Genomic DNA, 24,708 nt, shown 5'->3' on the forward strand with positions numbered 1-24,708 from the left:
GCACATATTCACAGCATGGGGCAGTGCGTGGGCTAGACTGGGCCCATGTAACCCCTCCCCCAGGATACCCAACCTGGAGGCTGCTCCAGCTGGGCTGGGACCCACACTGTGTGCGGCACGGATCCAGGATTCACCAAAATGGGCACCACATGCAGTACAGTCCAGTCCAGCCAGGACAGTAGCCATGCCGCACACAGGGGCTACCCTGGGCTGGGCAGCACTGCACATAGTGCCCACGCTGGCACATGCACCATATGGGGTCTGCTCCAGCTGGTCTGGGACCTGTGCTCCCAGGCACCACGTTCAGCATAGGTACACGATGAAGAAGGTCCTGCACAGCCCCATGTTCCTAAGACTCCTGTCAGTAGTACTGAGGCCATCTTTCCAAAGCCCACAAATAGGGGGACACTGTATTGCAGTACAGCAGTTAAGAGGCTGTCAAGTAAATTCCACATCTATCCAACCATGAGATGGAAGTTCAGCGCCATTCACTACTTCTAAATGTAGAGTAATTTCAACTCCCAAAAGGTTTTACGCAGAGCTCTGGGAGACAATGATCTGCTTTAATAAAAGTTACAATAGAATCACCTCTGGACTTGAGGTCGATTGCATCTGGTCTTGCAGTTGTGACACTTGTTTTCTTGTGCCCAAATCCACCTGTCCAGCATGCAGTCCAGCCACACCGTGACACCTGTCAGTCAGTCCCGTTTTTCTCCACAGACAATACTGCCAGTCTCTGATCATGCTATGCAGACCAGGAGAGGAGGCGCAAATATCTGCAGAATTACAAGCATTTCTAACCACAGCCTGTAAGAACTGCCATTTCAACTGTTAGTGCCAGACTGCTTCACTTTTCTTTTTTCAGAGGGGCAACTAATGCATTCTGCTTTGGCAGCTGATGCTGACCATGACAAAATCTTCAGCTTCTCCTTGCAGAATGGATTGCACTTTTACTGTCACTTGTGTTATGCTCCAGTGCTAGAAGCAGTGTGCAGAAAGCCAGGCCAGTGACCCAAGGGGAACCTCTACATTTGTGACATGTGTAATTACAACACACAGTTTCAGAGAGAACACTGTTCATTCTAGAAACGTCACAGATTTATAGACATTAGGTCTGGAAGGGACCTTGGAGGATCATTGAGTCCAGCCCCCTGCCCCAGGGGCAGGAAGTCAGCTAGAGTCAAAGGATCCCAACAAGATAGGTGTCCACATGTTTCTTAAAAGAATCTACAGTAGGTGCTTGAACCACCTCTGGAGCAGTCCATTCCAGGCCTTGGGGGCTCGGACAGTAAAGAAGTTATTCCTTATGTCCAGCCTAAAACAGTCTTAGAGGAGTTTATGACCATTGGACCTTGTCATCCCTTGGGGTGCTCTGGTGAACTTGCATTCCCCCAGATCCTGATGCACCCCCCCTTATGCACTTGTAGGCTGCCACTACGTCACCTCTGAGCCTGCATTTTTGCAGACCGAAGAGTCCCATGGCTCTCAGCCTCTCATCATGAGGCCTGTTCTCTTGCCCTCTGATCATGTATGTGGATCTCCTCCGGCCTCTCTCAAGCTTTTCCACATCCTTGTAAAATTGTGGAGCCCAGAACTGGATGCAGTATTCCAGCTGCAGCCTCACCGAGGCTGAGTACAGCAGGAGGATGACATCTTGAGATCTGCTTGAGAAGCATCTATGGATGCAAGCCAGAGTCTTGCTCGCTTTACCAGCTGTGACACTGCATTGGTGGCTCATGTTCATCTTGTGGTCAGTCATGACCCTCAAGTCCCTTTCAGCCATGTCGCTAGCAAGCGTACCACTGTCAAGCCTATAAGCACGATGCGAGGCGTGTCATTGTTCTCCCCCCATCCCCCAAGGTGGAATACTTTGCATTTTTCTGTATTGAATATCATCAGGTTTTTATCTGCCCGTTTTCTAAGCCTGTCAAGGTCGGCCTGGATCACCAGCCTATCAGGTGTGGACACCTTACCCCAAAGTTTGGTGCCATCACCAAACTTGGCCAGTCCGCTTCTGACACCAATGTCCATGTGGTTAATAAAGACGTTAAAGAGAGCAGGTCCAAGGACAGAGCCTTGGGGACCACCACTGGTCACAGAGCACCACGAGGATTCACTTCCGTTGACTACCACTCTCTGGGTCCGACCTCAGAGCCAATTCCCCAATCATGGGACTGTGAAGGAAAATCATAGCGTTTCCTTCAGGAACTCCCTGCAGGAGAGGCCTAGTCAGCACTGGCCAGAGGCTGGCTTCTTCCTGCCAAAGCAGCGAGAGCCCAGTCCCAACCCGAGTGCGCTCACTGCACCACAACCCTATTCTTAAAGGGGCAGCTTTGATTTCTCATGTACACAAGTAACAAAAACAGGGCAGGAGTCCAAGCTGTCACTAAACATAACAAATATGAACCTAATGTGAAGATCCTATGTTCAAAGGCATCACAAGGCAAAACATTCTGGGAAGCAGCTCTAAAAAGGCCCTGGTATTGGATCTCCAGCACCAGACATGGTTAGTCGGGAGAGATCCAAGGGCTTTGTTGCCACTTAGACACAAAGATGCTCTCTCAAAGACTCATGTTGGACTTGGACTGCTAGATGTAATCAATCACCCCTGGAGAGCCTCTTGACAGCCTTTACGCTGTGCAGGATTCTTCCTCCTCCTTGTTCTTTGCAAAGATCTAACTGCAAACAAAAACAGCTCCCAAAGGGTGCAAGTGAAAGAGCCAAAGGTTCAACTTGTGTAGACTCCAAGCTAGTTTTAATTTTGCTTAACCAGGTTGGGTACTGCACAGTGCTCCACACAGACTGCTCAAGTATTTACCCAGCCACTTGCACAAACTTTGCACCCATGCAATTTGGTACTAATCTGTAGTTGCTACACTAGACATACTACGTGTACAACCAGAGTTCTGTGCACCATCAGTGCAGGAAGTCAGCTGCTAGACACCGTGCAGTCTTCATTTTGATAAGGTCAATAGCCACAAATCCCTCTCTGCCTGCCATATTAACTAGCTCAATAGATTCAAATCCTCCTCTGTGTGGGCATTTCGCCTCAAGTGCATTATTTCACATGTAGGCACTTGAGTCCTGTTACTCCATTGTCCCCCACCTCCATTTTCTCACACATGATCTTGTAAAATATTTCAGAGCTTTCTGCACTACCCATAGGCATGTTCCAGTACCTTCAACTTAAAAACAAGGAGACCAACAAAACACCCGTAAAGCTCAGAGAATCTTGCGCTCTTCCCTCCCGGGAAGGAACTCTGCCGTAGGGGTTCCAACAGTTAGGTCTCCTGTGTACAGAACACCTGCAAATTACTCATTTTCCACATTACAAAATTAACTATATTAATACAAATCCAATGAGACAGAACTCTGAAGAGCAAAGACTTACTCTATGCCGACACAGTGCATACACAAAGAAAATACTTCCCCAATATAGGCCTACTGCAAGACTACACATTTTATTAACTTCTAAGAAGCTAACACCTTAATTCCATGTCCAATTCTACCTATGGCTTGCCTTAACTATTAAAACCACAGCATTTACACTGAACCCCCAAAATGATTTTGGCAAGGGATGACTGCATTTTTAAAAGAGAAGGAAAAGAAAAGACCTGAAAGCAGGTCCCAGAGCAACACATGCCATTTTTTTAAATATGAAACCGCCACTGCCATAGGCAGGGGGAAAAGGACAGTACTGCCTGCTACTGCGTTCACTAGTGCCCCAGAGGAAGGCATGAAAATGCATAAAATAGCCCCGGGGGGGCGGGGGGGAGCATGATGTAGTCCAGCTCCCTGCTCAAGGCACAATTACCCTGTCTAAACCGTGGGGCCCCTGGCATGGCTTTACAAGCACTCGTGGTGCTCTAGCCAGGTGACAGAAGACTGGAAGAAGGCCAATCTGGTCCCCATTTTCAAAAAAGGAAGGAGGGAGGACCCGGGCAACTACAGGCCCATTAATCTTATTTTGGTCCTGGGGAAGCTCTTTGAGAAAATTATCCAGGAGCACATCTGCGAGGGGCCAGCACAGGGGATGATGCTCAAGGGCAACCAGCATGGGTTCATTAAGGACAGGTCCTGTCAGACCAACCAGAATGCCTTCTACGATCAGGTCACAAAATCATTGGACATAGGTGTCATGGTGGAGGTAGTCTTTCTGGACTTCAGGAAGGCCTCTGACACGGTCTCCCACCCCATTCTCATTAAAAAGCTAGGTGACTGTGGCACTGATGTCTACAGTCAGATGGATCGCAAATTGGTTAGGGGGCTGCACCGAGCGTGGTGGTGGTGGATGGGTCATATTCAACCTGGAGGGAAGTGGGCAGTGGGGTCCCCCAGGGCTCGGTCCTCGGACCTGCGCTGTTCAATTTCTTTATTTGTGACCTGGACGAGGGGATGAATAGCACCTTGTTCAAATTCACTGACAACACCAAGATTTGGGACGAAGGGGGCATGCTAGAAGGGAAGGACAGGATACAACTGAACCTGAACAGGTTACAGGGGGTGGGCAAATGTGAATAGGATGGGATTCAATACTGGCAAGTGCAGGGTGCTGCACTTGGGCAGAAAGAACCAGCAACATACCTACAGGCTGACAAACTCCCTTCTCGAAAGCACAGTGGCAGAAAGAGATCTTGGAGTCACTATCGATTCCAAAATGAACATGGGCCGGCAGTGTGAGGACGTGATCAGGAAGACCAACCGCACCTTGTCATGCATTCACAGATGCATCTCAAGCAGGTCCAGGGAGGTGATCCTCCCCCTCTATGCGGCACTGGTCAGGCCACAGCTGGAGTACTGCGTCCAGTTCTGGGCGCTGCACTTCAGGAGGGATGTGGACAACATGGAGAGGGTCCAGAGGAGGGTCACCCGCATGATCAGGGGACAGCAGGGCAGGCCCTACGAGGAGAGGCTATGGGACCTGAACCTGTTCAGCCTCCACAAGAGAAGGCTGAGAGGGGATCTAGTGGCTGTTTATAAACTTGCCGGGGGGATCAGAGGGGAATGGCCAAGACCCTGTACCCCCAAATGCCTCCCAGAGTAACATGGAATAACAGCCACAAGTTGATTGAGAGTAGGCTCAGGCTAGACATCAGGAGGTGCTACTTCACAATCAGGGAGGCTAGGATCTGGAACCAGCTTCCAAGGGAAGTGGTGTAGGCTCCTACCTTAGGGGTCTTTAACAGGAGGCTTGATAATTACCTAGTTGCGGTCATATGAGCTTAAAAACTTACCAGGGGTCATATGAGCCCCGTATTCATTCCTGCCCAGAGCAGGGGGTCAGACTTGATGATCTGTTCAGGTTCCTTCCGACCCTACATCTATGAACCATCCCAGCCAAAGCATTCGACTAAACTGCACTGAGAACCTTCCAGTGGCAGAGATTCCACAAGCTCTCTAGGTAATCTTTTCCAAAGCTTAACCCACCCCCTTAGTCAGAAAGTTGTTCTTGATTTCCAGCTTATACCTGCCTTGTTGCAATATAAATGAGTGGAACAGAACAGGCTACGGTCCAGCCTGCAGCTCTTGTGGGGAACACTCTGGGGGCTCAGGGAGAGCAGGTTTTATTGTATAACCAGGGTACCATAATGCCCTTTTCAGCCCAGAGGCAGAGGGCAACCTAGACCTGACAACAGGCTATCACAACTGGTCTCTGACTGGTTCCCTATGACCATTCCATTCTACTGGGTGAGTGCTGTCCTCAGGTTAAGACAAGAGTTTTGTGATAATTTTGTTGGGAATGGAGCTGACTGCACCTGAGGAGAACATGGGGCTCAGTGGGGAGCAACCTGAGGACAGAGACACAATTTCAGGGGGTCCTTCAGGAGAGGGAGACCACATAAGGCTTCTTCTTGGGGAGGCCCAAGGCAGAGCTCCCCCTCCAAAGCAACACTGATCCATGACACCTGCTATTTCTAGTCCCTCCTGTGGGCAGGGAGATTGGATGGAACATGCAACATCTCTGAAGGATCCAACACAGACAGAAAACTGCCTCTAACATGTATTGGACCGATCAAGCAGCTCCCCCAACTGATGACCTGATGCATAACAAGAAGGGAAGCTTGTCTCCAGCTTCTCCACTGCATGCTTCCCTGCCAGGCTATGGAAGTATGAAGGAGAGCAAGACAGAACCACATGGGTTTCTATCCAAGCACAGGATGCCTCCTCCCATGCTCTTTCAGACCCAAGAACAGAAGAAAGAGCGAGACAGGCTGAGACTCACATCCATTCTAGCACCGAGATTCTCCCAAAAGATTAAAGGAGACTGGGAACCCAACAGCAACAGCTGTCTACCAGGATTGTCAGGGATGGCAGGAAGGATAGAACTCCACCAATTCACTTTATATTCAGCAAACTGATGACAATAAACCAGTACGGAAAAAAAAAGTTGATATAAACTTAAACTGGTCAGGCGGAGTACCACATTCAGTTTTGGGCGACAGACTTCCAGAGGGATGTGGAGAATCTTGAGAGGGTTCAGAGGCCACTCGTATGGTCAGAGGCCTGCAGGCAAGGCCCTACATCTCTTCAGCATTCGCAAGAGAAGGCTGAGAGGTGATCTTGTGGCTGCCTATAAATTCATCAAGGGAAGGCAGCAGGGAATAGGAGACGTTCTATTTACTAGGGCACCCCCTGAAGTAACTAGGAACAATGGCCACAAATTGACAGAGAGCAGATCTAGGTCAGGCATTAGAAAGAATTTCTTCACCGTAAGGGTTGCCAGAATCTGGAATGGGCTTCCCAGGGAGGTGGTGCTCTCCCGTGCCCTGGGGGTCTTCAAGAGGAGACTGGATAAGCACCTGGCTGGAGTCATCTGACCCCAGCGCTCTTTCCTGCCCAGGGCAGGGGGTCGGACTCAATGACCTACTGAGGTCCCTTCTGACCCTAGCATCTATGAATAAACACCTGTGTTCCCCAATGGCTATTTAAGAAAATAATGTTAATTATTTACCATTCTCAAATCCATCCTGACAAACTTATGGATTAATGTGTAAAGGGCAGAGTCAACAACTACCAATAAACGCTTCATTTTCCCTAGACATATTGTGAATGAGAGCTCTAGTTCACGCCATCTCTTAGACTTCTACTCACTTTTCCAATCATCTGGGATTTCTAAATTAAGACATTTAAATTAAAAGTTGTTCATTTATTTTAGTGCTAAAATATTACTGACCACAAATATAACCCGCCATTATCCAATGAATTACCCACCTTAATCTCAGTGAGATATTTGTTCATCGCTGCACCAGCAATTAGTCTTCTTCGGGTTTCTCACTGTGAGTAGCACCCAAAAATGCAAAAAGGTCTCCTGCTAATATAGGACCGCAGCTGAGTAACAGGCCAAGCAATTCCCCCAGTTATCAACTCCCATGCATGGTGGCTTTGTCCACTGTCCTCCCTACCTTTCTCCTTGTACTCACAGCAACCAACAGGTAACGCTGATACGACAACACTACAGCTACCTCATACAGGAAGAGCACACGAGGCCTTAGCAGGGAGGGAAAGGAACTGCTGCCAAGCCAGACGAATTGAAGTACAGTTCCACTGCCATGCATCTGTTGCAGGTGGGCAAGCTGTGCAACACTCAGAAGAAAACCGTCAAGACTCAAGCTTCTCGCTGGTGAGAACGAGTAAATACCTGAGATTGCCAGAATCCCAAGGAACCGGCTCCAGCACAGGTTTGTCTGTGCTTCTGAAGAAAACACAACACCCGGGCTGCGCGCACTCATGACAGCAAAGCCCTGCGGAGCCCCATGCCTTTACACTGCTCCTTAAATAGGGCACCTCAGAAATAACTCATCTTGGGGAGGAACAGTACTGGGTCTAGGGAAATGATGAGGTCAGAAACGGAACTCAATTGTTTGTCAGAGCTGCATTTTTTAATTTTTAAATACTGCAAGAGAACTTTGTTAACTTCAAGAGCAGGGGAGCTAGTATTGGTTATTAAGTTTAAAGGGACTGCCAGAAAAAATGAGACGCAGCTTATGTAATATGTATATTACCAGACATTAAGGAAATTAATACTACTAGTCACAGGCAAGAAGATTTTAGAATTCCATAACATCCTTCAATTTGCCTGTGCCATATGAAGTTTCAGTTCCACCCGAGAGAAATTTTACAAACTTTGCATTCTCCTTCACCTGGGAAAGGGTGCATAAGGCTGAAAGCTTGCAAATAAAGAATTTTTTTCACAACTACGTCGTTGGTCTAATAAAAGACATCACCTCTACCAAGAGTCCTGACTGCTTTTGCCTGTAGACCAATGTAGCTAAAACCTGTATCTTTAGAATTCCATTGTGCTTTTAAAGTAACCGCGAACAAACAGAAAGCTTGGAAATTCAGAAGAGATGAACTTTTATAGTTCTGCCCCTGTTCACCATCAGTTGTCAACTCAACTCTTGCACAGAGCACTGAGGAGACATTCTAATGAAGGTGGGCTTTTAACTGGATTTAAACTAAGAACTACTCGTCAGTAAAAGAACAGCTTTAAAAAGCAACAGAATTTTTCCTTCACTTTCAGTTATTTTGAAGATAAAGCTAATATGGCAGTTCAATCGTGGGGATTTTTTTAAATCTTGCATTTGGGTAGCCATGATTAGGTATTTTTAAAACATTTTTTAATAGTTAATTTCCAAGCCAATGTTTGCATAGGGAACTCTCCCCACCCCCAGTTACTTCTCTGAAAGGCCCCCTCCCCAAATACTGGAATAGGCCACTGATATCTACACCACCAAAGGGACAGTTTGTGAGTTTCAACAATGACTTGAGATTCAAGATCTACATTTGCCTCTCCCCACCCCCCACACAACAATCTCCTGCTGAAGCAACTGCTTGTACAATTTTATTCTAAAAAATATTTTCTCCATCAGTTACTGTTGAAAGACCAAAGCTATGAAATTTATACACAGCAGAAACCTTAAATGGTCTACAGACAAAGTGTTGAAAGCCTGGCGTTAATTAAAAGAGAAGAGGATGATTCTCTGCAGTCTGTCTCTACCATTCCCTAAAGACTGGATTTTTCTTCCTTAGATAAGCAGTTCCCAACAGTGGCCTGTGAGCAACCAATGTCACGCCCCACCTTCCCCCCACAGTCAGGGAGACCTGCAAAGATGTTTGGTCACATTGTGCCAATTCTCCTCATTTCTGTCTACTAAACTGCATGAAAAGAAAACAGTAAATATTTCTCCAGTGTCAATTCTCCATATTGCTTTAAATGCCAGAACTGTAATTTTGTTATCCCTGGAATGGGCAGTACCCATGAGACTCTCATGACTGAAATGTGGTCTGCATTGATAAAGTCAGAGATGCACCACTGTGCAGGCTTTTATTTAAACTACCTGCAGCACTGATGCTCACTACAAATTTGGCCTCTAAGGCCAGACAAAGAAGACAAACAAATAAAAAAGTATGGAACTCATAATTCCCAAGGTCAGAAGGGATCATAATGATCACCATGACCAGGGCTATCCAACTAGCAGTCCACAGGCCACACGACCCACAAGCAGCAAGTGTGCGCTTCCCAGGCCCCTACTCAGCTGCTGCTGCCTTGGACGCTCTGGCTGCTGCGGGGTCTACGTTCTCCCTTCCTCCCTCATTCAGCTTTCATTTCTGCTCCCTCCTGCCCTAGGGGGCGGGGCAGGGCAGGGCAGGGCAGTACATGGGGCAAGGGCCACCCATGGCATGGTTCAGCAAAGGAGTGAGATAGGGCCCCTTCCCCTGTCAGCATGGTGCAGGAATGGGGTGGGATGGGGAAGCCTCTCAATGGTGCAGCCCACCTGGCGTGCAGGCCCCAGCTGCTGAGAAGCTGGACACCTTGATCCAGACAAGCCTCCCACGAAACAGGCAACAGGACTTCCTCAAGCTAGTTCTTGTTTTACATAAAGATTTTATATTACTTTAAGAAGGCAGAGATGACCTGAAAAGAGTACTGTGCAAGTCCAATTCAAATCCTGACTCTGGAAATCACGCACAGTAACCACACAATCCCCTCAAAAAGCTGGTCACAAGAGCAGGTGCCCTAAACTCCTCACCAGACCTCTTAAAAAATGTATGTTCTCCTATCCTTGGGAAAAAGATGCCTGCGGAATAAGTAAAGTCTTAGTGCAGTTCCCCCAGGAATCAACTGACAGTAAAAAGAAACTTGAAAAAAGGCGGGATATCTAGAAAAACATTTTGGGGCCCGTATTCACAATGTCTAAAACTTCTTCCAAAAACGAAGTCTTCAGCGTTTGTTTTACAATTATACCGAAGATGCAACGAATACTATGCATCTATCCACAGGATACTGGGCAGGATAGACCGTTGGTCTGACCCAGTCCGGCACTTATGTCCCTGTCCCAGGTAAGACACTGTGTTGGGAAGAGCGGGTCACCTGGGGGTGGGAGGGAGTTAAGTGTCCAGTCAGGCCCGATGTCTCAGAACCAGACAAGACGCTGCCTTGGCCCCAGTGAACAACATGTAAATGCAGTTGTCTCAAGGGGCTACAAAGGACGAAAAGGAAGAGTTGGTGAGACCGGGGCTGACCCCGACGTACAGGATCCAGGCGGCCCATCATGCCCCCTGCTTCTCCTTGGGAAAGCAACAGACCTAGCTACGGGGACCAGGGTGAAGGCAGCCAAGGGTGGAAGACAAGAGGCAGCCACGAGGGGAAAGGCAGGGAACCAAGCCTGGGCTCACCAGCTGGGCAGAGAGGAACCCCATAAACTAGGTGAACCAGAAATACACCAGCTTTGGGGGTCAAGGGCTCACGCCAACTGCAAGATAAAGACATGCGCGCCAAAGGTCTGTCCCACGGCCAGGCAGCCCCTGGTCACCTGCACGGGGGAGGCCACCCCGGAGCGCAGCCTCCGAGGATCCGGCGGCTGCAGCAGGCGCTGGCCCCCGACCGTGCAGGGAAGGAGGCGCCGCCAGACCAAGGGGCGGCCCGGCCGTGGGAGCCCGGGGCCGCCCCGCCCCGCACGTGCGGGCGCGCTGGTTCCGCGCGTGCGGAGCTCGTTCGTCCGCGGCCCGCCCCGCCCCGCCCCGCCCCGCCTCGCCTCGCCTCGCGGAAAGACCCCCGCCGGCCCGGCCCCCGCGGCGCCGAGGGGCGTGTGGAAGGGAAGGGGGGAGGGGAGAGGGACCCGCCCCGCCCGCGGGCCTCACCGCCAGGTCCTGGGGCACTGCTCCGCTCATGGCCCGCACGGTGCCGCTTCGCCAGGCCCGCGACGGCAGCGCAGGCCCCGGCCCCGACTCTAGCCCCGCCGCGTCGCCCTCGCCCGCGGCCGCCGCCAGGAGCAGCAGGAGCCGCTTCCCCACCGGCGACGCCGCCGCGTCTGCCATCCCCGGGCCGGGCCTGGCCTGCCTCAAGCAACGGCCGCGACCGCCCCGCGCTGGGCCTCCGAGCGCGCCCGCCCCGATCCCGGCCTGCCCCGCGCCGCCCCCCCACTCCTCCCGGCCTGCCCCGCGCCGCGCCGCCCCGCCCCCCTTCCCTCGCCAGCCGCCGGGGCCTGCGCACACTGAGCGCCCGCACGCGGCGGGGCTGAGTCTGGGCGGGGCCGCGGCGGATGACGATAGCGGGCAACGTCAGCACGTGACGTCACTGACCGCAGCGACAACAGGCAGGTCTGCCCAGAGCCTGCGCTGGTCCAGCCGGGCCGGGACCGAGCGGCTTTACGCGGACGCCCGAGACGAGCGCAGCTCCGAGCGGCCGCTGCAGCGCGCGAACCGCGCGGCCCCTGAGGCGCTCGGCTCGGCCAGCCTCCATCTTCCTGAGCGGACCTGCCCTCGGGTCCTCCCGGCCCCGCAGTGAGGCGGCGGCGCAGCCACGAGCGCTCTGCTGCGGAGGCGGTTTCTTGTTGGTCTTTCAGCAGCCGCCTGCCCACGGACCGGAGCGAGCTGTCACCAGTCGCCTTCCTGTCGCCACTCACCCGGATAGGCGCTGGCCAAGCAATGCAGCGGCTGGTAAAACCGGGGTGGAGCTTTTGGGTACCAGTTCAGCAGCAGAAATAAAAAATAACCCATCTCCATTTCCCAGAAACTGGTCTCCTCGGTGACAGATGATGAGGAACCTGGCATAGTCCACGGGGAGCAGAGAACAAAAAGAAAAGCCCACAGCCAAGTAAGAGCACCAGGTGACAATCCAGGTCCTTTACATAACAACTAAAGCCCGAATTTGAGGTCAGGAAAGTAGGCTTTACCGGACTCAATTTACATGATCAAACAACAAAGTTGAGGCAATCTGATCAGGTCCTTAAGGATGCACACAGGGAGAGACACTGAATATTACAGGCCTGTTTCACCACAGTGGCAGCGGCATAACTGCATCCGGTGGTTGAAAAGCCAAGCTAGAATTCAAACTGGACGTCAGTATTCCTTTCATCTACTACAGCATCACACACACAAGTGCTTTCAAACAGCAGGATCCGATTATACAGCTGTTGCAAGTGGTCTCTTGCCAAATGAAGAGCGGCACACAACACGCTCCTGAGCCCTCCAGCCACGGTGGCTACGGACTCTAGAAGACTGGGTTACTGGGTAGGAGCGCCCACCCACCCAGGAGTCGGGCTCTGCACGAGCACGTTCAGGCAAACTTAGGATCGGTGAAGGAGACAAACCGCGATCGTTCACTTCTGTGTCAGGCTGCTGGCTCACCTAGACTGGATTATGGTTTGATCTGCCACAGGTCAAAGGGCCTCTCTAACTTCCCACAGCAGTTGATTTATGCTCCAAATCCCAAGAACTTACTGATCCTATAAAAGACTAAAATAGTCATGTATTCGCTTAGCCACCTAAGTACCTCACCCCTTCCTGAATTCTTCTATGCTCGTTTCATCTTATGTTAGGGCTGTGAGCTCTATGGCCAGGTGTTGCCTTGTATAAGCAAGCCTTCACTTCCGGCAGGTCTTCCTGCATTACAAAAAAGCATGAACATGACCCACTCTCCACAGGTAACAGGTTGTGTCCCCCAGAGCAACATCTCCCACGTCTCTCCTCAGAATCACTAATTATAAATCTAGTACTGACATAAAAGCAGGCATCAGACCACCCCTGACTTTCCCAAAGCAAAGCCCAAAAACAGGCCACTCTCATAACGTATAAAGCGGCCAACGTAGGACACGACATCATTTGGAAGATTTTCTTCTGAAACTTGGTTCTTCAAAGGGGATGGATGCAGCCATGGATTTTTGTTTCTCCCACCTCTCACAGCATGCATTAGGTGGGGCCACCCCTACCACCAAACTGCAGCCATATTTGTTCCAGAACTTTATTAAAATATATCCAAGAAATAGCCAAACAGGTTTTCTAACAAGAGCCAGGAAAGAACTGAAGTGAGAAGGACTTCTGCACAGGGAACATTGCTGTAAAATTTGTTTACATGCTTTATTTTTAAATGCTTCACAGTTTAATTGTTGTCTACAAAAATATATTTCTGAAACTCTGAGTCCTCTATAAAAAAGCTGGTCAGCAACAGCGACCCTGACAAAACAGGATGTACCTTCGGACAGAGCGTGCATCTCCTGTGAGCAGTTCAGCGTGGCCAGGGCATGTCTGCCTCACCCTGGGATAGGAGGTTTCTGTTCTTTGGGATTAAGCTCCACACTGGTTTTGAAGGAAGTGATTTAAGACAAGAAAAACAATATTCTTTCTGTCTCTCCATGCTGCATTCAACCCAGAACATGGAGTGGCAAATGAGTACACTGCACAGAAGAGGGTGCTGTTAAAGGAGAACTTGGCATCAGGGAAAAGGGGAAGACTTTGTGCTTCAGTACTGGTACATGTCACTTCCTTGCCCTTCTCTTGATAACGGCTAGGCCCAGCCCAAAGCATACCAAGCAGAGGTACTTATGAGGGTGCCACAGGAATAGTTTTACCAGCACCTGAGAGCTGTTCATTGGGGAGAGGGAAGCATTCAGCTTGATTTTAGTCTTGCACCTGCCCAGACCGGCATCTTCTTTACTGCAACTCCAACCAAATGTGAAGTCATTTATTTCCAAAAGCAGGTCTACATGGCACTGGCTGTAACACAATCTGTTTTCTTAGGACTAAGGCTTAGGTCAAGCTCATCAGCAGACATAGATGGAGTTAGCAATCCTCACAGTTTTAGGCATGTATTCCTAGTATGCCAGTCACCATGGTATCTAGGCACCAACTAAAAAATTAAGAGTTTCAACATCATCCAGGTGTGATCTTCTTTTCCACTCCTTCTTTGAAGAAGTTTTTCTTGATAGTTCTTAATTTACCCATAGTTTAAAAAAAAAGAGAAAGATAAGAGGCTGTCCCTTACACATTTTGCACTGTACTCTAAGAAAGGAGATAAATGGACCCTGATCTCCTGTGCCTGAAAACCCCACAACTGGGAACTCCCTACCCCAAAATTATCTGCTTCCTGTATCTTTGCAGGTCAAGCAGCTGTTTTCAGCAGCAACTCAAAAATAAAAAGGTGCTGACAGACTGACTATCTCCCTAAAACAGTAACAAGCCAAAGTCAGCCCTTTGAATTGCTAGAGAAACCTTTCCTCCCACCAGGCCAGCATGCCTACTGGGGGAGCAGCTTTCTGAGCTACAGCCTTGTTGATTTAGAGATTAGGAAATTGTTGGAAAAATATTCAGATATTGGTATCTTCCATTCCAATCAGCGACCTCCAAGCTTTCCTCAGAAATGCTTCTCCTCCCCGTAACGCGTCTACCACTGGCCCCAGCTGCTGTCACTCTAGTTTGACTTGCTAGTTCCTGAGCCACAAAGGAGGTAAATGAATATTAAAACCGAATAAGCATTATCCAGGAGAACAGAGAGCTGACGTGCCTACAGCTACCTGAACACCTTAACAAACACACCCAGCTCACAGCGCTGAGAAACTGAACCATGTGCCATCATGGTAAATCTCCACTCGGCCAAGGTGACAGTCTAAAGGAAATAGGGCCAGCTAAAGACTTCCACTCACCATACATTCTCCTCCCCTACGGCACCTCTTCCCAAGGGAAAATAAATCATTTCACAAGGTCAGCACTAAACTAGGTCACATAAGCCAGTATTTGAAGGGAAAAAAATGGAAAACAATTTACAAGTTAGAAGAGAACTTGAGAACCAACCTGAGCTTTGCCACTTCATTCTATTACCCAAACAAAACAGTAACCTACTTGGGTCATGTCCTCTGTGCCCTCTGCAAGTTCTAGGCTCCTTTCATTGGGAAACAAGGAACAGCCTTCTCCTCAAACTGAAGTACAAAGATCAGTGGTCCCCGCTGCCACACCCCCCACAGCAAGTCTCACACAGGATGCTGCATTCCAACATATATAAGCAACAGAAACACATACTGCTGCAGCCCAAGAGATGTCAAGTTTTAGACGATTTCGAAATACTACAGGCATGAAAACCCTCAGTGTGCGGGGAGAGGGCACAACTAGGAGAGACAGGATGCAGTGAAGAAAAGGAAACTTAGAGGAATATTAGTAGAAGTCTGACACTGAATCAAGCTGAAGAATCATCTTGCCCCAGGAAAGTGACAAATGCCTCACTCTTCTTTTCAAGGTTTTGTCCATTCTTATATGTCCCAAACAATCCTGCCCTTGGCCAGACAGGTGAACTACTTAGGTTTTTTCCTTTTCTAATTTCTAGGGAGTTGTCAGTACTACAAAATCTCTGTTGGTACAGATACACTAAAAGTGTTCCATGCCGGGCTGGCAGGACATTTCTGCCAGTATGGTTACATCACCTTTCCAAACATTAGCTATAGCAAGAAAAGCACTCTTCTGTCCAGAAAGACTCATCTACACGGACTTGCCACCTTAGCTACATCTGCCTGGGGGGGGGGGATGTTTTCCACATTCCAACCAACACAGCTATGCTAACAAAACTCTTTAGCACAGACCATACCAAGTATTCTAGCAGAAAATTTTTCTTGATGAAGAGCATTAGTTTGCAAGGTATATGCACAAAAAAACAGCAAGAGCAGCTGCAAATAGCTACAACTTGCTGCGCTCTCCCTATTTCTGCCAGTTCTGATCCTCCCTGAGCAGTGTAAGGATTGCAGGGCAAGCTCTCCTGATGCCTCTTGAACACCTGGGCTGCCAGCATGCAAGTGAATGCTGTCAATCCTTTAGATCTTTTAGCCTCAAAATTCCCTTGTGCTCATGCCCAGCACTGCAGGAGCTAAACTTCATGTGACCAAGCACCAGTCCTCATGATGGCTACACTTGTGCTCACAGACAGCAGGGTCAGGCTACACAGGGCAGTGCGCAGCGCTGGGCACAGAGTCACTTCTCCCTGCCCTGCAGTGTATCAGGACACAATCTGCTTGGCCTCTCCAGGTTTTCTAGTCTTCCTTCAAAGCGCTCCCCCACCCCCTTCACCTTCACTGTCCAAAAACTATCAAATCTGCAGCCTGTGCAAGTCACTGCTGAAAACCTACAGAGTCTGTTGGCAGCACTGGGAGCCTTTTGTGTTCAGTCAGCTCCAGTGCTCCTGCACTTGAGCATGCCCAGGTGCCTTCCTGTGAAACAACAGGAGACAGGGACATGGAAACCTACAGGTCAAACTAAGAATTTCAAAATGGGAAGCAAGGTCACTGCTGTTCTAGCCCAGACAAAAAGACAGATTCACCAAGAAATTAAAACTAAAACAGGTTATAAAATATCTGTTGAAAGGCAAGAGCTAAAAGTTTGCCAGTAATGAAATGCATTCTCCTGTCCCATATGAATAGGAAACAGTCTCAGAGGGAGTTAAGGAAGGTCCTAGCAGGGAGATCTCCCCCTGCTTTTTCTGCTGCCAGCGGAGAAATGAGAGAGAAGATGCTACTGGTCAGCAGGGATCTCTCTGTCTGGGTCCAGTTTGCTCGTCTCTCCTGGGGAAGGGGTACGTGGTGTGGAATGAGACACAGAGGGTATCCCGTGAGTCACCATCCCCTCCAACACCGTTGGCTCTGGCAAGCCAGGAGCAGCTACTCCCACTACTCCTGGAGGAAACCTGAAACCAACAGAAAACATGAGATTACACACCTGTCTTCAGAGATCACAACCAAGGGAGAAGACAGACCCGTGCTATCAGCATGCCTATTGCAGCTCAGAGGAGATGCAAGGTGGAGTGCTGCACTGCACAAAGGTCTACAGCATGGGCACCCATCCTGGCCATATTGTTGGAGGGCATTTACCAGAAACCCAGTAACACACTGCTACCACAACACCCCTTCCCAGAGCACCACTCACTCAGCAACTGACTTCACCAATGGTTTGTCATGCCCCTAGACATTTCCAATACAGATCTTGCCACTGCTAGAAAGTGGATTTCAGACATCCCAAATGGGTGCCTGACACTATGTGCAAGAGGCACAAACTGCTGGATACCACTCACTGGGCTGTAAAAGGAAAAATTAACAGCTTCTGGACAAAGCATTTCCTTTATTCCCATTGTCCACAACTCTCTTTCTGGGAGAAAAGAGTATTTCTTTGCCTCTTGGAAGTAAGTGTGCAACAAACAATAACAGTCCCTAAATGTTTCCAGAAGGGAGAGAAGACTTAAACCCCTACGTTAGAGATGCAGAAATGGAAGGGAAGCAACCTGTCTCAGCACCACACAGAAAGCCTTCAGCAGACAAACAGAACTCTAGGATCTGCCTTAGTCTTTTGCCTATTCCACTAGACCATGTTGGTTCTCACGTTTAGTCCTGTCTCGGGGTGAAGAGAAGGAAGTTCTGTGCATAGGCTGTAATTCTTTGTATGCTTCATTCCTAGGGTTCACCCTAGATCCTTCTTTTGAGTCCAGCTGGTTTCACATATTGAAGAGCCTCTATAACACGCAACCTTTCAAAACTGTTGCAAGATAACCTGGTGCAGTGGATATTATCTGCATGGCCCTGGGTTCTTGCCGCTGGCACAGACTGTCAGAAGAAGCAGCTGTGTGCTTCTGAGCCAGCTAAAGCAGCGATGCTGACAACATTTCTTGTGGGAGCTTATGCCACACAGCTTGCAGGATGTGATCTGTTGCCAGGCAAAATGCAATTATCAGATTCCCAGAGAAAGTACACACCCCAGACACTGGAGTAAGCGTGCATAAGCACACGCACAAGCACCTGCATGATGTGCGTTAGCCCATATCTCACCTGTAAGCTGCAGCTCCGTTAAGTTCTGGGTGAACAGTTGCAGGATCGATATTGGACCACTGAGCAGCTAACAACAAATACTCCTTGTTAACGCAGTTCTTCAAGGCATCGGGTATGTGACCTGTGGCAACAAGAAGGTAAAAGAACAAGAAGCAAATGTACTGATGCCCAATGTACTTGCAGCTGAAAGCAGCAAAAAGGGACCCTCCATCGTTTCCCATGGGAGTTCCACTGGACAGAGAAGGGGAGATCTAAATGAAGATCTGCCCCATACCCACATCTCGTCCAGGCGAGTCTCAGGGACTCAAACACGCTCCACCCAACCCCTAGGATCTTAGGAAAGGCACAGCTGATTTGCCATTGCCAGGTCTTCCCCAGCACATACTGGGCACTTATGGGCATGCCATGCAGCCTGCAAAGTGACAGGCCAAGCATCCAGGGGGAAGGGAAAGACATTGGTCTTGCCCATAACACAATCTAAAAAACAAAGACTCCTCTCGGCAACAGCTACAAAACCCTTAAAAGTCAAACAGCCAATCAGCAACATGCATTCCCTTTCCAGGAAATAATGAATCAGGCAGTGAAGCACAAGCCCAGCAACCTTGGCCTTCAGGAAGAAGTCTGCGTTAATATTTCCCAGTCCTAACAGGGAACCAAGGAATGCCTATCCCAGCAGCCCCATCACATCCCAGGCCTCCCCAAGGAACCTACCTGTGATAGCTCGGCGGATCTCCCTAGCTGCATCTTCTCTGGATTCAATGGAAGCCTGCTCACTGTACCATGCAGCATGAGGGGTGCAGATCACATTGGGAGCATCCTTTAGGGGCCCCTGGGCAAAGCTGAGAAAGGGAGTTGGGGGAGGGATATGGACAAAAGACCAAACACGTTGTTTCTCCCCCAGATGGAATCCCAATCTGTCTTCCCAGCGTAACTATAACATGACCAAAACCAGAGAATCACCCAGTACAGAAGAGCCACAGGACAGGAGCAGACATTACCTGAAGGGCTCAGATTCATGCACATCCAGTGCTGTCCCTCTGATTCTCCCTTCCTTCAAGGCTTGTGCCAAGGCCTTCTCATCTACAAGGCCCCCACGTGCTGTATTCACCAGGAAGCAGCCCTGGCGCATCTGGGGAGGGGAAAATAAAAAGAGGGGTGGAGGGGGTGGGGAGTGAAAATGTCCTTTTCCTTAGAGTCAGCATTAATTGGGGGGAAACAAGCAGGATCCTGCGGAGACTGGGAAGGACCAGGGCACACGAAGCGGGCCTGGAAAACTCAGTACAAACACTGAAGGCACAGAAAGGTAGAAGAGGAGCTCGCAGGTTTCCCACCCTAGAGTGCCCCACTTTTTTTTGTTTTAGCAAACCACTCTAATCAGTTACTCAAATAAACAAGCAAAGAGGCCAGCTGCACAAACCAGACGGCTGTAAGAAAGCACTAAAAAGCATCAGACAAGGGGCGGGGGGAGCCAGAGACTGCTATAGCACAGAGTACTCAGCTCCAAGAGCAAAGCACACTCACAGAACTGTGCTACTGGCCTGCACTACTCCTGGCCCTAATCAGCATCCATTACACATCTGAAACGTAACTACAAACTTCTCATCCATCTTGAACAGTAGCCACCTACAACAGTCATTTTAGATGCGAAATTACAAAGCAAAGAGTCCGTGCCAAGTTTTCTCTTGAAACAAGCACAGATCCATCCACCTGCTCCCAGCCACTGCAGGCGACAGGAGCCATATAGCAGAGCCAGCAAGATTCACAAGCTCCCAGCCTCTGCAAAAGCAGCAGCCTATGTTCTCATTCATTTCCAGGGTGTTTGGAGCAGGGGTTAGGGAGGCAAAAGGAGGAAGACCAAGTTTCTGCTGCACCTGTTTAATAGTGAAGTCATTGATGAGGTGATGGTTATGCTCATTCAGGCTGCAGTGCAATGAAATGCAATCGCTGTGCATTAGAAGATCCTGCAGAGTCCCTACTCGCTGCAGCCCAAGGGACCGTTCCACTCCATCCGGCAGATAGGGGTCGTAGAAAATCACATTGAAACCAAAGGTTTTAGCTCGCAGGGCCACGGCCTGTCCAACACGGCCTTCACAGGAGAAAACACTCATGTCAAATGAATGCAACAACCCATAGCACAGCCGGGGTCTAGGCAGGGACTGCTCCTGGATACTCTTGGAACCCCATTCATTCTCCCCACTCCTCCCCACAGAAGCCCATGGAGGAGCAGATGATCATACTGGAATTCTGTGCTGCTCCCTTGATGTGAACTAACCCTTCCACGCACTATAGCCAACAGTGCTCAACCTCAAGGGGAGCTCTTTATGCTTAACCCACACTCAGTCTGCACTCTAAACATATATGTCTTTCAGGCTGATTAGAAAAGAGATGGCCTGGAAGCAAGGTAGCAATGTCTTCTAGCAAGACCTGGTATCGCAGCAACATGAAGTTCTCCCAACAAGGCCAGCACATGCAGAGGCTGCCAAAGAGGGCTGTTTGAAAATGTCAGCTTTTCCAAGCATTTGTATAAGAAAGGCAGAGACTCACAGGCTGCGCTACATGTTTGGCTTCAGAGAGTAGCAAGATTACATATTAAGTCACCAGAATTACAAACTTGGAAACCCAGCATGTCCAGAAGCTACCAACAGTGTCCCCAGGGACACTCAGTTTCCTTCTCGGTCCAAGTTACCATTTCTTACCCAGGCCAATGATGCCCAGTGTCTCCCCACGGATACGCACAGCACCTCCAGCCACCTCTCGGATCTGCTCAACGCTTGAAGCCCGATTTCCTTCCCGCATAGCCTGATGGAGCCAAGTCACCCGGCGATACAAGTTCAAGATATGACAGAGGGTAGAGTCTGCAGTCTCCTCTACAGAAGAGGAAGGGACGTTGCAAACTGCGATGCCTGCAATAAGGAGGAACTCACATGAGATCCCTAGTACCCCATACAGCATTATGGCAGCAAACTCCCCTCCTAGAGCATGATGGCTGGAAGGCAAGTCCACGCTCCACAGCTGCAGTCACTAAGGTGCCAGCCTCATTACCCAAGTTTCAGGATCCTCCAGAAAAAGTTCCTAAGCTTCTTTGCTTCTCAAACCATTAAGCTGGTACCCCCACCACAGAAAAGTGACAAAACCAGAGAAGTTTGCTTGTTATACCATTTGTGCAGCCAAAGTATGCAGAGGGTAGCACCTGGCCAAGAGACACTCACTCCAGGGCATTCCTAAGGGGCTGCCCAGCAGATCATGGGAGCAGATTTACAAAGGTGGCTGTCTCCGTGCGTTCTGTACCAGATGCTCAAAGCCAGACTGCAAGCACAGGTTTCCCGGTCATCCTACTGTTGCTGCTGCTAAGCTACAACATGTACAGACTGGAAAACCACAGGATTCCTTCTCAAAATCCATTTGCTATTTAAAAAAAAAACAGTCATTACAATTACCACTACGGAGGCACTGTGCAGCCACATGGACTCTCAGATACCCTGGTCAAGAATGACAAGGCAAACCATAATGCTAACAAAGGCAAGCAATGAAAGATACCTTGCCACCAGGAAGCAATTGGTGTCAGAGCTCTGTATGAGCCATGTCATGGAAGGAAGGAAAACACCTTAGAATGACCTCAAGTTCTATCTAATTTCCTCCTGCACTGAGAAGAGTGTCCGGACTGCACAGACGGCCAGGATCTCCAGAGAAACTTCTCAACATTAGATAGCCAGAAGTCAGGTTCAAATAGGGCAAAGCAGATATTCCGCCTAAACCTTAGCCCAAAATCTCAAAACTTCTTTGGAAAAAGAGGTTTCACAGGAGCCTAAGGCCCAGGCATCTTGTCAAGCTGAGAGAGACTTAACAAGGTACACCTATCCTATTCAAGCAGCACCATTCTGAGATAGGCTGCACCTGCTCCTGCTTTTGTCCTGGCACCTGTGGAAGTGCAGTAAGCACAGGGCTGCACTACCACACCCACACTACAGCTGGCTTAGGAGGTAACAGGCACAGAGCAGCAAGGCAAGTGTCCATATAACATTGCCTGGCACTTAATGGAGCAGTTCAAATGTGTCAGCACAAAAACACCCAAGCCTCAACACTCACATCAGAACCATGAGATCAATCCAGGTGGAAATTGAAAGCACAGATGATTCAGCATTGCAAATACCTCTTGGCAAAGCATACAGACAGATATTCCCCCCCAAAAATCTGTGGCAGCTAAGAAAGAATAAAGGCATCAAGGACTACACACAGCCACTGCCATCAAGACCTTGAAAAATGTTCATCCACAATTTAGGTTTTGCATTCAACTTTCTGGAAGTTACATAATGATTCCTAAGCAACTGAAATCGATTTGCAGGGCAACATCAGGCTATTTGCTTCTGGCATAGTAAATATCTAACTGGACCTTAAACAGGTCCAGGACCTCGTCGTCAAGAAGACAAGGAAGCAGTTTACAGAAAGCTAAGTTAGCAGCTACGTCCAAGATTTGGGAACTTTTGTGACCAAGAACCTAACCTTCTTCTTAGGCCAGCTGCCATAAAATCTTTGCGCTTGAACTTTCTGTCTCCTCCACGAGGCCTGACCTTGTTTGGCTTATTTGGGTATGTCCAACGAGTCTTGGTCACTCCAAAGCAGAAAGAGAAAGTGAATGTGAATGTCCCTTCATAGTCACTTATGTTCCCAGAAGAGAGAGACAGAGCTCATCGTACCTAATTCTGCAGCTGACTTAATGTCCACATTGTCATAGCCACTGCCAATGCGCACAATGACACGGAGAGCTTTGAACTTCTCCAGGTCCTGGCGGGATAGGGTGATGGTGTGATACATGAGAGCCCCCACAGCCTCATTCAGCACCTGTAGACAAAAAAACACCCCCCACAGAGTCATTCCATGTTTCAGCTGCTCAATCTGTTCCATCCCCCCATGGACTCATTTGGTCTCCCTACCTTTTCATGGATTTCCTGAGTTGACTGAGCATCACAGAAGGCCACTGTCGCAACATCCTTCAGGATGGGCATCTCAACAGTACAATCTCTCCCATCCAAGAGCGCAACCAGTGGTCGGGCTGGCATCGGTCCATTCACAATGGGAGGCCGTATGCCTGTGGAAAAAGGAAGTTAGGACCGTGCACAGGAAGGAACAAAATGAATTCCAGAGCCCAGGGCTAACATGAGAAGCAGGCAGCACCCTAGTTAGCACTGACTGAATGGGACATGAGAGGAACTACCTCCTGTAGCAGGGGATGGCAACCTACAGCCCAGAGATTAGATCCGAACTGCAGTAGTCACCTGCAGCCGTCACCTGCAGCCACTGGGGCCTCTGGAGGCTTGTGAGGGTCCATGCCCCTGTAGCCCCAGTTCCCTCACTGGTCTCACAACTTGCTCCCTGTGCCTCGCCATCTGCTGTGGGGGAAGGGGAAAAATCATCCAGCGACAGGAAATGGGCAGCCCACCATTGTTGAAAGGTTGCTTGTGCCAGTCCTATAGTAAGCAACCTAGTCAAAAGGCACAAAAGAATCAATAAGCACAAAAAGAATTTGGAAAAAGGAAGCCACAGCAAATCTGTCCATGCCTCTTCAGGGAACAGGGCTCAAAGCAGTGCGTTAACACGGCTGAAGGAGAGCAGCAACGTGCACACACGCAAGAATAAGAAAGAGCCAAACACTGCTGCATATTCCCTTTCCAGAAAACTTCCCTCCACTGACACTGGTGAACGCACAGATAGATTAGACAGTTATACATCTTCCTTTGCTTCACTTTTAAGCTGCATATCAGACTCGGCTACAACACGGGAACTGTTTCATCCATCTGCTTTTAACTTGTTGCATGCAAGCCTAAACCACAATAATCTACTTTCTGGTTCATCCAAGTGTAAAACTAACGATTTTTAATCCTACTTATCCGGAAACCAGACCAGACAAGTGGAGCTGCTGCAAGGGACCAGCTGGCACACGCTCCTATGCCCAACAAGTCCCACCCCTGCCCTTTTAAGATGTCGCAGCGATGCATGTCCGCAGCCTGCCAGGACCCTCGAGGAGGCTCCTGCGGTCCAGCGCCAGAGAGGCAAGCGAGGCCAAGCACCACACTGGTGTCGGGACCTGCCCTGCAGTGTCCTGCGTTTGCAAGCTCTCTCCCCTCGGACTGGGCTGCAGGGACCCGTCTTGTTAAGTCTCCGAGAAGACTCCTGCCTCGGGCCTGCTCCAGACAAAGTGCAGCGCAGGACAGCACCGCTGCGGACTGCCCGGGATGTCCCGCCGGAGCCGGTCCCTCCCGCGCCCGCGGCCACTTCCCTGTAGGCAGCTGGCCGCGGGCGCTCCCCGAGGGGCCCGGGCTGAGGGAGGCCCCGGGCCCGGCTTGGAGCCCGGGCCTCACCTTCGCAGATGCGGTCCAGCCTCTGCCGCTTCACTTTGTGCCTGTCCATGGGGCGCGGCGACCCCGCGGCCGGCTCGGCTCGGCTCGCTGCAGGAGACGGCGACGGCGGTCACGGGCGCGGCGCCACCCCGCGCGGCCACTCGGCGCCGGACTCCGGTCCGGGGGAAGCGGAAGCGGAAGCGGAAGGGCCGGGCCGAGTCCGCAGCGGGCGCGTCCCCACGGCCCCCGCGCCGCGCCCCGCCCGGCCCGGCCCGGAAAGGTCCGCGCAACCACCGAGA

The 24,708-nt window shown here is 49.9% G+C and overlaps 2 protein-coding genes across 3 annotated transcripts in view; both read right to left on the bottom strand.

Annotated features, from left to right (window-relative positions):
• The window catches only part of KDM3B (lysine demethylase 3B), a 68,865-nt gene extending 57,457 nt beyond the window's left edge, over positions 1–11,408 (bottom strand). For both annotated transcript variants that reach the window (XM_090064743.1, XM_090064742.1), the window contains exon 1: positions 11,143–11,408. In XM_090064743.1, coding sequence (XP_089920869.1) covers positions 11,143–11,319 — 177 coding nt within the window. In that variant the 5' untranslated portion in view covers positions 11,320–11,408. The remainder of the gene's footprint in view (positions 1–11,142) is intronic.
• Positions 11,409–13,229: 1,821 nt separating this feature from the next.
• Positions 13,230–24,571, bottom strand: LOC149856020 (C-terminal-binding protein 2-like). Its single transcript, XM_090020944.1, has 9 exons — positions 24,431–24,571; positions 23,006–23,160; positions 22,769–22,913; positions 20,771–20,977; positions 19,946–20,160; positions 19,073–19,203; positions 18,786–18,913; positions 18,075–18,195; positions 13,230–16,942 (listed from the first exon to the last, which is right to left on the bottom strand). Exons 1-9 carry the CDS (start codon positions 24,477–24,479, stop codon positions 16,771–16,773), a joined length of 1,323 nt encoding a protein of 440 aa, XP_089877070.1. The 5' UTR covers positions 24,480–24,571; the 3' UTR covers positions 13,230–16,770.
• Between the last annotated feature and the right edge of the window lie 137 nt (positions 24,572–24,708).

Source organism: Crocodylus siamensis, chromosome 10, assembly GCF_052110815.1.
Source record: "Crocodylus siamensis isolate JL-2025a chromosome 10, ASM5211081v1, whole genome shotgun sequence".
NCBI classification, from domain to species: domain Eukaryota; kingdom Metazoa; phylum Chordata; order Crocodylia; family Crocodylidae; genus Crocodylus; species Crocodylus siamensis.